Source organism: Staurois parvus, unplaced genomic scaffold (genome assembly GCF_062004578.1).
Source record: "Staurois parvus isolate SC_StPar_1 unplaced genomic scaffold, SC_StPar_1.0 ptg000583l, whole genome shotgun sequence".
NCBI classification, from domain to species: Eukaryota; Metazoa; Chordata; class Amphibia; order Anura; family Ranidae; genus Staurois; species Staurois parvus.
The window spans coordinates 246,126-260,899 of record NW_028318379.1 but is presented as its reverse complement, the minus strand read 5'-3'; the positions used below and the strand labels follow the sequence as shown (position 1 = coordinate 260,899).

The following is a 14,774-nucleotide window of genomic DNA, read 5'->3' as shown; positions in this document are numbered from 1 at the left end:
GCCGAAGATGTCAGCTCGGTCATGTGATCAGCTGTGTCCAATCACAGGTGATCGCATGTAAACTGGGAAATGCCGGTTACCGGCATTTCTCTCCTCACGAGCCGTCACGCTGACAGCCCGTGAGGAGAGGAGAGCTGGTAATCGGTTTTCCGCGGAGAGGACATGTACACTGATCATCAGGGCACTGATGATCAGTGTGCCTTGATGATCAGTGTAGCCCCAGCAGTACCACCTGTCAGTGTCCATCAGTGCTCATCCGTGTCACCTGCCATTGCTCACCAGTGCCACATCAATGCCACATATCAGTGCCCATCTGAGCTGCCTTTCAGTGTCACCCATCAGTGCCAGCCAGTGCCACCTATCAATGCCAGTCAGTGGCGTCTATCAGTGCCGCCTATCAGTGCCGCCTATCATTTCTGCCTTTCAGTGCCCATCAGTGAAGCCTGTCAATGCCCATCAGTGCCACCTACCAGTGCCTCCTCATCAGTGCCCATTAGTGCCACCTATAAGTGTCTATCACTGCCGCTTCATTAGCGCACATCAGTGAAGGAGAAAAATCACTTATTTACAAAATTTTATAACAAAAACTAAGAAAAAACTTTTTTTTTCTAAATTTTCAGTGGTTTTTTGTTTGCTTAAGAAAAAATAAAAACCCAGAGGTGATTAAATACCACCAAAACAAATCTCTGTCTGTCACAAAAAAAATGATAAAAATTTCATATGGGTACAGTGTTGCATGACCGCGCAATTGTCATTCAAAGTGTGACAGCGCTGGAAGCTGGAAATTGGCCTGGGCAGGAAGGGGGTATAAGTGCCCTGTTTTTGTTACTGGTCTTGTCCTTTGTGTTTGTCATGTTGTTTGGTTTTGTTTGGGTTCCTTGATTTTATTTTCTTTCCTTGATCGTCATTTTGTGTTCTGGGGTGTTTGGCGTTTTTTGTTTTGTCGTGGCAGCCGGCAGGAGTCGCTGGGTCTTTGAAGGCGGTGCTGGAGTGACCATTTGGTGGATTATGGGTTGGGCCCATCGTAGGTATGGGTGTTCCTTCCCAATTATAAGGTCATGTTGGTAAGGTTGGAGTTCATTGGCTGTATCTGGGACTACGTAGCTGTAGTATTGTCCCCGAGGTGGTGTAGTAGTGGCTGGGGGCATTTTCATTGGGTGTAGATACAGCCGAGTTATTGATGTGAGTAACAGTGCCTTCGAAGACCTTGGACCCGGTTGGGATCATGACTGTCAGTTATTATTTGATTGTACTGTATGAAGTGTTATGTAAGAGTTATGTTAATCCGTTGCTCATCCCTCCGGGTGGACGCCATATGGCATCCTTTCCAGAGCGCGCATTGCACACGCCTACAGGGCCGCGCTGCGGCACGATCTGTCACTGGCCGTGTACGTCGGACACGGCCGATGACAGATCTGTGTACCGTCCCCGTTGCCAGTACCATGTGACCTGCTGTGACCAATCACAGCAGGTCACGACAGTTGTATACAATGGATGGCTTCCTTTCATGCCATCCATTGTATACAAGTGTGTCTAGCTGTGAATGGTCACAGCGATCACATGCACAAGCTGGGCCAATCACAGCCCAGCTGTGTCATGTGATTAGCCGTGGCCAAATCACACAAAAAAAACCAAAAAAACAGAATAAATCAATTTCATTCAGGTAAATGCTTGCTTATAGCAAAGTAATTCTTTGCTATAAGCAAATTGTGTAAAATAAAAAATACTGATCACTCCCCCAAAGTAGCACAATGTTACTATGGTAACATTATACTACTTTGGTCATAGTGAAATATGAAAAAATAATCTTAAAAAAAAGAAAAAAATGTAATAAAAAATTAAAAATAATAAAAAAAAATTATCAATTTTTTTTTCGTACTGTCACCAGTCAGTGTCCCTGATCACCGCCATGCCAGTTATACGATGACGCTGTACTGCACTGGTGACAGTATGTAAAAAAAAAAATAGTGAAAATCATTTTTTTAATTTCTTCATTTCCGAAAAATTATGACAAAAAAATTACAATTTCATAAAACTCGCCATGCCTGTTATGAAATACATCGGACGGTCTGCTTTGCAATAAGGGGTCATTTGGGGGATATCTGTACTGTCCTGACATTCTTGGACCTCAAAAAATGAGATTGGCTTTCAGTACTTCAGGATTGATCAATTTTCAGATATATCCCATAGTTTGTGAACTCTATAACTTTCCTACAGACTAAATAATAAATACTAATTTGGGTTATTTTCACCAAAGACATGTAGCAGAATACATCTTGGCCTAAATTTATGAAAAACAATTATTTATTTGCAAACTTTTATAACAGAAACAAAGAAAACGTGTTTTTTTTTTTTCCAAAATTTTCTGTCTTTTTTTGTTAATTTAGCAAACAATAAAAACCCCAGTGGTGATGAAATACCACCAAAAGAAAGCTCTAGTTGTGTGAAAAAAATGATAAAATTTTAGTTTGGGTACAGTGTTGTATGAGCGCGCAATTGTCATTCAAAGTGCACTATAGCTACTTGACATTGGGCAGGTGACAGTTGGCAGTTTTTGAAAACAAGGGTCAGTTTGACCGGGCCTATACCAGGTAACAACCGCAGCACAGTGGTTAGCGTGCCAGTCTAAAGAGTGCATGGTCATAGGTTCGAGGCTCTGCACTGGACATGAGATAAACGGTTGTTACTTTTGGTTTTTTTGGGCTTTGTTTTTATTTTTTTAACCAATTCAATAACGGGCACTTTTACACCTTCCTGCCCAGGCCAGTTTTCAGGTTTCAGCGCTTTCACACCTTGAATGACAATTGCGCGCTCATACAACATTGTACCCAAACTAAAATTTTATCATTTTCTTTACACAACTAGAGCTTTCTTTTGGTGGTATTTAATCACCGCTGGGGTTTTTATTTTTTGCTAAATGAACAAAAAAAACCCAACAATTTTGAAAAAAACACATTTTTCTTTGTTTCTGTTATAAAAGTTTGCAAATAAATAATTGTTCTTCATAAATTTTGGCCGAGATGTATTCTGCTACATGTCTTTGGTGAAAATAACCCAAATTAGGATGTATTTTTTAGTTCGTAGGAAAGTTATAGAGTTCACAAACTATGGTATAGATCTGAATATTGATCAATCCTGAAGTACTGGCGGCCAATCTAATTTCTTGAGGTCCAAGAATGTCAGAACAGTACAGATATCCCCCAAATTACCCCTTTTTGTAAAGTAGACAGTCCGACGTACTTCATAGGAGGCATGGCGAGTTTTTTGAAGTTGTATTTTTTTTGTCATAATATTTCGGAAAATGAAAAAATTTTAAAAATTAGTTTCACTATTTTTTTTTGTACAGCATCATCATATAACTGGCATGGCGATGATCAGGGACACTGATTGGTGACAGAATGAAAAAAAAAATATATATATATATATTTTTTTTTTATTATTTTTTATTACATTTTTTTCTTCTTTTTTTTTAAGATTTTTTTTTCATATTTCACTATGACCAGAGTAGTACAATGTTACCATAATGACATCGATTCATTCAGGGGTTTTTTTTTTGTGCTTAGCTGTGATTTGGCCACAGCTAATCACATGACATGTGCATGTGATTAGCTGTGACCATTCACAGCTAGACACTAGTATACAATGGATGGCATGAATGAAGCCATCCATTGTATACAACTGTCATGTGACCTGCTGTGATTGGTCACAGCAGGTCACATGGTACCGGCAACGGGGCTGATACTCAGTTCTGTCATCGGCCGTGTCCGAGGTACACGGCCGGTGACAGATCGCGCCACTGCGTGGCTCTGCAGGAGCGCAATCTGCACATGTGCGGGAGGACGCCATATGGCGTCCACCCGGAACACTGATGACATTTGCCGGCCGCCATTCGGCCATAGGGCGGGCGGCAAATGGTTAACATTCATTTTCTCTCATTTTATCTATTTGGAAAGCCTTTCATGGTCCCAGTACATTGTTCTGGGAGCATGGTGACAAGCCTTATCTTCCCTTACACAGTGAGGGTGTTTTCTTATTAACACTTTACTTTTTAAATAAAAAAAAAGTGATTTTTTTTTTTATTTATTAATTTTCGAAAAATAAAACCATCAAATAACTCTTACTAAATACCTTGGACTGTTTGCTTTCCAAAAAGGCAGTCATCTGGGGGGTATTCGCACTGTCCTGGTGTTTTGGGGCCTCAAGAAATGAGATAGGCCATCTAGTACATCGAGAATGATGGATTTTCATATATATATATATATATATATATATATATATATACAGTATGTGAATCAGCACTCAACCCTAAAGGTGAATTCTTCTCGTTTGCTCTTGTTTGGTCTGATAAACATAAATCATTGCAAAAGTTTTGTTTTTACTGTTTAACTGTCTCCTGCCCACCATATGGGTTCTCCACGTGGTGGTTCTCTCGTTCTGAGAGGACGTCATATGACGTCCTCCCATTGTTACCGTGCATGCGTGGCTCTGGGAGCGCGCAGCGCGGCGATCGCTGGTGCACTGTGTCCCTCGGACACAGCGGATCACCGATTCACGGAAAGAGCCAAAGATGTCAGCTCGGTCATGTGATCAGCTGTGTCCAATCACAGGTGATCGCATGTAAACTGGGAAATGCCGGTTACCGGCATTTCTCTCCTCACGAGCCGTCACGCTGACAGCTCGTGAGGAGAGGAGAGCCGGTAATCGGCTTTCCGCGGAGAGGACATGTACACTGATCATCAGGGCACTGATGATCAGTGTGCCTTGATGATCAGTGTAGCCCCAGCAGTACCACCTGTCAGTGTCCATCAGTGCTCATCCGTGTCACCTGCCATTGCCCATCAGTGCCACATATCAGTGCCCATCTGAGCTGCCTTTCAGTGTCACCCATCAGTGCCAGCCAGTGCCACCTATCAATGCCAGTCAGTGCCGCCTATCAGTGCCGCCTATCATTTCTGCCTTTCAGTGCCCATCAGTGAAGCCTGTCAATGCCCATCAGTGCCACCTACCAGTGCCTCCTCATCAGTGCCCATTAGTGCCACCTATAAGTGTCTATCACTGCCGCTTCATTAGCGCACATCAGTGAAGGAGAAAAATCACTTATTTACAAAATTTTATAACAAAAACTAAGAAAAAACTTTTTTTTTCTAAATTTTCAGTGGTTTTTTGTTTGTTTAAGAAAAAATAAAAACCCAGAGGTGATTAAATACCACCAAAACAAAGCTCTGTCTGTCACAAAAAAACGATAAAAATTTCATATGGGTACAGTGTTGCATGACCGCGCAATTGTCATTCAAAGTGTGACAGCGCTGGAAACTGGAAATTGGCCTGGGCAGGAAGGGGGTATAAGTGCCATGTTTTTGTTACTGGTCTTGTCCTTTGTGTTTGTCATGTTGTTTGGTTTTGTTTGGGTTCCTTGATTTTATTTTCTTTCCTTGATCGTCATTTTGTGTTCTGGGGTGTTTGGCGTTTTTTGTTTTGTCGTGGCAGCCGGCAGGGGTCGCTGGGTCTTTGAAGGCGGTGCTGGAGTGACCATTTGGTGGATTATGGGTTGGGCCCATCGTAGGTATGGGTGTTCCTTCCCAATTATAAGGTCATGTTGGTAAGTTTGGAGTTCATTGGCTGTATCTGGGACTACGTAGCTGTAGTATATTCCCCGAGGCGGTGTAGTAGCGGCTGGGGGCCTTTTCATTGGGTGTAGATACAGCCGAGTTATTGATGTGAGTAACAGTGCCTTCGAAGACCTTGGACCCGGTTGGGATCATTACTGTCAGTTATTGTTTGAAGTGTTATGTAAGAGTTATGTTAATCCATTGCTCATCCCTCCGGGTGGACGCCATATGGCGTCCTTTCCAGAGCGCGCATTGCACACGCCTACAGGGCCGCGCTGCGGCACGATCTGTCACTGGCCATGTACGTCGGACACGGCCGGTGACAGATCTGTGTACCGGCCCCGTTGCCAGTACCATGTGACCTGCTGTGACCAATCACAGCAGGTCACGACAGTTGTATACAATGGATGGCTTCCTTTCATGCCATCCATTGTATACAAGTGTGTCTAGCTGTGAATGGTCACAGCGATCACATGCACAAGCTGGGCCAATCACAGCCCAGCTGTGTCATGTGATTAGCCGTGGCCAAATCACAAAAAAAAAAAAACAGAATTGTTAAATTTCCAGAGTTATGAAAAAACTCTATTAGTATTTCTAGGTTCTTGTAGATGGTTGTGGGAAGAAATCCTTATGGAAGCCAGGTCAGTATGAGCAGTGTGACTTTATTTGATCACTCACCAAAAATACAAAGTCAATAAAAAACAGTAAATTCAGATATATGTAGCTTAAAATGAAATAAAATAAAGAATATAAGTTGCTTGTTCCTTGAATATTAGAAGAAAATGTAGTTCCTTTGAATAGCTTAAATATAGGTTTTCCAGGCCTAGCTTAAAAACGTGCTTCCTTTGTTCTTTGTTCAAGCACGTGCTTTGAGTAAGAATGTGTGCAAAAATGTGTCTGTGTGTGAGTGAATGAAGTGAAGTGTAGTGTATCTGAGAAGCTTCTGGCCTCGTTCTTTGAAAAGCTGCATACTTAAAATGCATGAGAAATTAGGTCCTCCCATTAAGCTTTGTTTCAAATTTGCGGGCTCCTAAAACTACTCCCATATTCACTCCTAGCTTAACTAAAGCCATGTGTTCCTATTCAAACCACCAAGTCATTATCATGATTGACATGCAGACTATGAAAAAGGTTTCTGAAGTTCTTATGTTACATACAACTGTCAAAATCCATGATTTATGACTACAATCTAAGCTCTCAGACTCATTATAAGAATTCACAATATGGTATACTGTTACATAGAGTATTTTAAAAGAAAACATGAATTTAAACCTCTGCTGATTACCTTTAGCTCAGACACAAATAATTCACATCTGACCACTGAAATGCAAAACCTCACATTCACATCCAATTAAGAGGGTATTTTCTGCCAGCATATATTTCAGAACTACTAAAGACCGAATTAAAGTTTGGATATTAAAAATTAATATTACATTCCCCTCTGAAATATGAAATTCATATTAATTTATAACAAGCACACATCATTTATATCACAAACACTCAGGTTTTGATTTAGTAATCTCAAATGTATCATTATTTATAACTGAGTCAGCATAACCAGAAAGTATTTTTCTCTGAAGTATATTTTATAATAGATTATCTCCTTTCCTAATTTCACTTCTAATTCGCTTATAGAAATTGTTCATTTTACACATTAAACATAATTGAAATATAATACATAATATGATAATAATAAAAATAATTATTACAGGATGTAATAAAATATTTCCTGCTGCAGATGCAATTGAAGTTTTTCCCAACATTGATACAGTACGTTTAAATTTTGACCACCAAGAATGACCTGAAAATTGAGACCATTCATGTTCTATATCTTTTAAACTCCCTTGTTCATGTTTAAATATTATTTCTGCTTTTTGGAGTTCATCTGATAAAGCTATCAGTAAACCTTCATCTTTTTGAATAACATTTGCCCAATCTCTCCATGGGAATTCATCCACTTGAGATATATTGTACTGTATGGGAAGAGCACTTATATTTTTCATAAGCATGTTTGTTAAATTCATTCTCATCCCATTAACACTTATTGCTGAAATATCTCCTTCTATACAGAACAAACCTCGACTTAAGTTTTCTGTATGTGTACAAGAAGAGAAGAAGGATTGAACCCTTTCTGAGTTAGACATAACTTGAAAACAAACTTTCTTTTTATCTACAATTGAGATTAACTCAGAAGTGGTTTTAACCTTTTCTATCCTTGCTGAACATAGAGTATGGTTATGGTAACAAGAATGAAATATACCTTTGTCTTGATTAGGTAGACAAATAACTTTAGACTGAAATTGTAAACATGAAGACAGATCTAATTGTTCTAACTCAAAATTATTATCAGTAAATGCAAAATCTGTATATTGCAGATGATAATATAGTAACTGTGTGTTGCTAACTGGTAATCCCAAGACAGTGATTGGAACCAATATTTGTTCTTTTCCTGCTACAGGAATCATTGAAGAACTATAGCATATGTTCTGATAACATCCAATCCACTTATTTACCCACAGATCAGTATGATTTATGGCATATACATACTCTCTTGGTAAATTTTGTACAATACCTATAGGAGTTATTCCACTTTGAAAAGCTTGAGCTATTATTTTAAAATTTGTGGAATATTCCATTTGAATTTCTAAACATGCTCTGGCTATATGAGAATGCTGTTCACTTGACATTAAATTAAGAGTAATATTCTCTAAATGTAATATAGATGGACCCATAATATTGGCTGTTTTAATCACCATATTTTCCAATATTTGATTCAAGTTTCTTTGTACTTTAATACTATTGCTTCCCACTAAACCGGCTGTCTCGAGATCAGACTTTAATGTACTAATGTCCATGCTATTTGTAATACTACCAATAGTACCTATTCCTCCTAAAATACCTTCAACTATACCACGTTTATTCCTGTGAGGATTCCTAATATCAGTACCAAACCATCTTTCAATACCTAATTCCATGTTAACCAGATGTTCTTTACATTGTGGAAACCTTGTTGAGATTTTCCATTCTGAAATGTTAAAGTTCCACAATATAATAACAAACTTTCCTTCTCTCAACAGAAGTCTGGTTTGGAAATGGTTAATTTGGAAGGGACTGGCTGGAATAAATTTCTTATCCGTACACTGTGTTCTTTTAGGGGATAGTACAATTACATTTGTATTTACACATTTCTTTGGATAATTTTCTATTGATATGCAGCATTCATATATACCTGTATCATTAATAGATATAGTGTTTTGATGATACACAAAGTTATCATTATCCCAGTTCAAATTACCAAAAATACTTTTATGGATAACATCAGTTTTATCATGAAGAAAACTTCCCAAAAATTCACCATTCCTTTTCCAAGTTAAGAATGAATTTTGAGGTAGGTGTATTTGTGTACTACACATCAAATTCAGATTATCCTTTCCTTCTACAAGTCTTAATGATTGAGGAGATATTTTTATCTCTGGGACAATCAAATCTACCACAGTAACAATTACTTTGACTTTAGTTTGAACCAAAGCTCTTGTCACTTGGAAATCCCATATTTTCACTATGTCCTCTTTTTCATTACCATTTATATTCAAATGTTCAGGATCAAGAAAGTGTGAATAACTTTGTAACTGATACCAAATATCTGTTTTAGAACTTCCTATTTTTCCAGTATTTAACATGTCTATGGAAATATCTCCTGACCAAATAGTAGGTTCATTTCCCTTTAAAACTATTAACCAGTATCCCATATCTGATAAATTACATTCAAAGTTACTAGTTTCGTTATTAATCCTATAAGATCCTTGCATTTTAACAAAATCTGATTTAGACTCTATTTTAGCTCTAACTTCAATATCATTATTATGAACGAAATACAATTCCGAACAACAAGTTCTACCATAACCTATGCACATATATCCTAGCAAGTCTTCAGCTGTATTAATGTTACTGTCTTTAGGAAAAAATCTTTTGTTCCTAATAAGTGTAGTGTCTTTCTTATGTAGGGCTTCAGTCTTGTTAACTTCTGCATTGCTGGAAAAGTTTATGTTGTAGATTACATACGTGACGTGGTGACGTAGGTACGCTCTTCCGGAAGTGCGGCGACGGCCATCTTTGATCCTGGTACATGCGGATGTGTTTACTGCAATCCTCATGGGGCTTTGAGGGACTAGGAACCCACGGCAATCATTCCTCCCTCGGAGGTGAGATAGTGTGGCAATCTATACACTGGCGATGAGAGGAAGGATTGGGAATATATCGTTTGTGAAGCTGATGTTATCTTACTTGAATGTAAGTTGCTACAATAAAGTGTTATAAGTGTTTTTGACATATACTGATCCATGGTCTGTTATTGAGGTCTGTGGGAAGTGGCTGGAAAGGCTGAAAGAATACCTATAAAGTGGAAGGCAATACTCAGACCCTTGATATCACTGTGAGGGTAACTATGAACTCTCGTTGGTGGTATGCAGTGGATTGACTCCTAAGGCTGAGGGCTATCCTTTTTCTCACGGTTATGGTGGCACATATATTTTTATTTTTATGTGCATGAAACACGTGTGGCACAGTTGTTTAGATAACTCTGTTTTTGAAGATATCACACATGTTGAGCTCTTTTTTCTTGAGGTATATGAAGATCGGGTTTGAAGTATATCACTAAGAATGTTGGAAGACATGAAGAATTAAGATATCACAGATAAAGATTTGGAAAATTTTGGAACTCCTTCAAATTTTGGGACTCCTTCTTGTTTTGGATTTTTTTTGGATTTTTGGGTGTTTTTGATTGTGATTTTTTATATATTTTTTTATATATATTTTTTTTTTTTTTTAATATATTTTTTTCTATATCTTTTTCTTTATTTTATTTATATTTATTTTTATTTTTAATATTTTGGGTGACTATTTAAGTTTTTATATTCACACTATATTGTGATTAGATGGTAATCAAGTTTACTTTATTGTGAAGATTACTACTATAGTCATTGTCACTAAGAAAAAGATCAATCCTGTGATAAGTCTTTTCTTTCTACTGCTTTGATTTTCCTTATGTTCTTTTGTTGCAATGTTTACTTTTCTTTGGAATCTGCGATGCTTTGTTTCTTCCGGATTTTTGAAATCCATGTCTGCAAAAGAAATGCAGTATCATTATCTCGGTATAAACAATTTGCATTGGTCACTGTGCACCCACATTGTTTGTTGTCTGCGCGCATTTTTTACTGAATTAAGAGGTCTTTGCACTTGTACCATTACTCCTTGAACATCCAAAATATCAAATGGACCTTCCCAGTTGCTTTGCCATGGTCCAGTTTTTCTGAAAGTTTTTACCATTACTTGTCCTCCTTTTTCGAACTTAGAAGAATGTGGAGGAACCATTTTTTGCATGCGAGTAGCTGCATGTGGTACAATAGTGTTCAGATTGTCTTGCAACATCTGTAACCACTTTGTTTTTTCTATTGCCTCTTTTTGCGGCGTTGACAAGAACGGTTCATGGGGAAAAACAATACGCATTTTCCTTCCTGTCATTAACTCAAAAGGAGAATACTGTGTTGCAGAAGATGTTGTACTTCTGACACTCATCAGAACCAATCGTACAGCATCAACCCAAGTATTTCCTCTGTCTAATAACATTTTTGCAATCCTTGATTTGACAGTCCTATCCATTCTTTCCACAATACCTGCAGATTGTGGATGATAGGCCACATGAAATCTCTGTTGTATACCCAAGATTTTACACATTGCCTGCATTATTTTACCTGTGAAGTGGGTTCCTCTGTCACTACTGAGGTTTGTTGGCATACCCCAGACTGGAAAAACATGATTAATTAGCATTTTAGCAGTTGTTAATGCATCATCTTTGCGAACAGGCAAGATTTCAATCCATTTCGAAAAAACATCAACTACAACTAAAGCATACCTGTACCCATTTTTACCTGTAGGTAACGGTCCTATATAGTCTAGTTGTAATGTGGACCATGGTCCATCTGCTGGAGGAGTTCTTTGTAATGGAGGTTTTTGACCCTTTGGTCGAGGATTCACTTGAGCACAGATTAGACAAGATTGCACTACACTGTCTACTGTTTCTTCCATTTTGTCCCAATAAAATTTTTTCTTGAGTATTTCAAGCAATCTTTGTTTACCTATGTGACCTAGGCTTTCGTGATTGTATTTTGTAAATTCTACCTGTAGATGCTGCGGTATAACAGGATGCAGAAACCCGTTTAAGTCATGATACAAAATTCCATATTCATATATAAAGGGAAATTTTGGATCAACCTGAGAAGCAGAAAGAGATGGATCCCTTTTCTGTTCTTCTGCAAAGGAGGGAATCTGTGTGTCTGTCTTCCTAACAACATTAACTGAGACTGGTTCAGACTGAATCACTGGTACTCCGTGTAAAGCTGCTTCCTTTGCTAAGAGATCAGCTGTTCTATTGCCTACACACATCTCATCATTGTCCTTCCTATGAGATGGAATTTTTACAATTGCATAGGCAACAAGATTTTCCTCTGCTAGCTTAAAAATTGATTCAAGTGTCTCTTTGTGCACTAGGACTTTGTTAGATGCATCTACAAAACCTCTACGTTTCCAAATTGGTAAATAATCTGTCAGGGAACGTACAACATATGAACTGTCACTGTAGATCACTAATGGACTTCTGTTCTCTTCCTTGTCTAATGTCAACACAGTTTTTACTGCTTCAAGTTCTGCCCTTTGAGCTGAAAAATGTCCTGGCAATTTGTGCTGTATGGAATAATTACGCTCTGGATACCAAATTGAATATCCACTGTAATAATTACCTGACATACAGTATCTAGAACCATCAACAAATACAGGTTCATCACTTTTCTCTGCCTCTCTACGGAAAAGAGAAGAGGAAGTTTCTTGGACTTCACATAGACATTCATGTTCTAACCCGTTGTATTCCATCAACTGAGGTAGGACATACTTGGCATTATGTTCAACCTGTATTTGCTTAGGTGAAAGAGCCAACAACCATTGAGAAAATCTTTGGTTGGAAACTCCCGGAACATTTTTCTCAAAAAGAAACTTCAATGTGCTATGTGGAGTTTGTAGAATAATTTTGTTGAATCCTACAATATGCTCTGTTGCTTTTACTGCATAATGTACTCCCACAAGTTGTCTGACACAATCATCAAAACCTCTCTCTACTGGGGTAAGAAGACGTGAGAAGTATCCAAGACTTCTCCAGACTCCTCCCTGTTTCTGAATCAAGACAGCTGAGATTGCAGTTTCTGAAGCATGCACTTGCAAAGCAAATGGTGCTTGCTTATCAACAGTAGCCAAAGCTGGAGCTGTTTGCAAATCATTTTTCAACATCTCAAAAGCTTTTTGCTGTATTTCTGTCCAGGGACCAAATACATTTTCCTCATTGTACTTCAACAAATCATACAATGGTTTGGCGTTTTCTGCAAATGATTCGATAAAATCTCTAGAGGAATTTACCAAACCCAAAACCTATCTCAGTGCTTTGAATGTTGTTGGTACAAGACGTGATGCAATAGACTCAATTCTTTCCTGTAAAGGCTGTCTCTTTCCTGGACCAATCAGAACTCCAAGAAATTTTACTTCATTTTTCATGAGCTGAACTTTGCGTGTATTCAGCTTGAGACCTTCATCTTGCAGAAGTGTAAACAATTCTGCTAAGAGAGTCCTGTGTTCAGTTTCAGAATCCGTCATAAGCAAGATATTATCCACATATTGTATTAAACAATCAGGTCTAGAAAATTTAGACAAAACTTTTGCTAATGCCTGATGTAATATATACTTAGCAGAATGATATCCTTTTGGAAGACGTTTGAGACAATATTGCACATTTCTGTGGACAAATGAAAACTTGTATTGGCAACTCTCAGCCAATTTAATACTAAAAAATCCATTTGCAATGTCAAGAACAGAGAACACTTTTGCATTGGCATTTATTTGTGACATGATGTCTGGAGTTTCTGCCACAATGGGTGTACAACTTGGAGTGTATTTGTTTAGCATTCTTAGATCTATCAATAATCTATATGCACTAGGGTCATCACGCTTTGCCACTACCCACAAAGGATTATTAGTAACTGAATTAGCTTTCCTGATGATACCCTGTTCCAAAAGTTCTTGTATGATTACTGATAAAGGTTCATCAGATTCTGGCGGCAACTTGTATTGTTTTAATGGGGGATGGTCTTTGCCTTGAATATTAACTTCAATATTTTTGAACAGTCCAGCTTCATTTTTACCTTGACTCCACAGTTTTTTGTGTAGTTGTACTAACTGTTTCAATTCCAAATTATCTCCAGTATCTGGCCATTTATAGTCAGCATCAATTGCTTCTGTCAAACAGATGCTACCGATTTCACAATAATCTGCTGGGTCAATTACCATAGGCTTACGATTAGCAGAGCCTTGCCAAACAATACCATTGGCTAAATCAAGTATCCACCCTCTTTGAGACAAAACATCAGCACCAATAATGTTCTCTGATCCTTGACAATACCAAAAGTCTATTTCCGTTTGCAAACATCCTGGTATTTCAAAAGACACATTTTTACATTTTTTAGCTTGAACATCACCTTTTCCATTGAAACCTACAACTGTGCATACTGTTTCATTAGATGGAATTGGTATTTTCATGCCTAAAACACTTATTTGGGCTCCACTATCCAACAAAATTGAAGATTTCTGACCATTAATTTTAGCTTTTACATAAGGGCGCCCACACTTGTCCAAGAAAATTGGAGCTACATATTCCAGACAATGGAGTTCAACTTCCTTTCCTTTTGCTAGTCATGGTGAAGGTAATAGTGGCTGTCTTGAAGTATTGGATGACTGTGAGTTGTTCACATTTCCTCCATTACTAATTGACATTTCACTAATCTCTCTGATCAGAGGAGCGTAGGGTGAAGATGACTTAACTTCCTGTGAACGAATTGGAGCTGACGGTTCAGGAGAAATAAGTCCATTTTCTTTACCCAAATTTCTCATCTGAATGTCTTTCAAAAATTTCCTACACTGCCATTTCAAATGCCCTGGTTTTGCACAATAGTAACAAGTGAGTGGTCTTTGATTCCCTTGTCTTACTCTGTCATTCCTGCGGGGGGCAGCATTTCCTGTCTTGCATTTATCCTGACTGTCATTCTTAGGATAATTATGCTCAATTAAAGC

The 14,774-nt window shown here is 38.1% G+C and overlaps 1 protein-coding gene and 1 pseudogene across 1 annotated transcript; both read right to left on the bottom strand.

Moving 5' to 3' along the window:
• Window positions 1–7,063: 7,063 nt before the first annotated feature.
• LOC149450074 (uncharacterized) lies at window positions 7,064–9,763 on the bottom strand (annotated as a pseudogene).
• A 909-nt stretch (window positions 9,764–10,672) lies between these two features.
• On the bottom strand, window positions 10,673–12,944 carry LOC149450073 (protein NYNRIN-like). The gene is made up of 3 exons (XM_089692372.1): window positions 12,520–12,944; window positions 11,199–12,390; window positions 10,673–10,729 (listed from the first exon to the last, which is right to left on the bottom strand). The coding sequence occupies exons 1-3, from the start codon at window positions 12,942–12,944 to the stop codon at window positions 10,673–10,675; spliced, it is 1,674 nt and encodes a 557-aa protein (XP_089548498.1).
• Window positions 12,945–14,774: the final 1,830 nt, after the last annotated feature.

Bases quoted from the DNA above. Each gene is read 5' to 3' on its own strand.
- LOC149450073 (XM_089692372.1), bottom strand. From the start codon at position 12,944: ATGTTGAAAAATGATTTGCAAACAGCTCCAGCTTTGGCTACTGTTGAT. The intron at 12,391-12,519 runs GTTAGAACATGA...TAATTATTACAG, and splicing joins CAGTTGATGGAATACAACGG to TGGATATTCAATTTGGTATC. The intron at 10,730-11,198 runs GTACGATTGGTT...TTTCTTTTGCAG, and splicing joins GAAATACTTGGGTTGATGCT to ACATGGATTTCAAAAATCCG.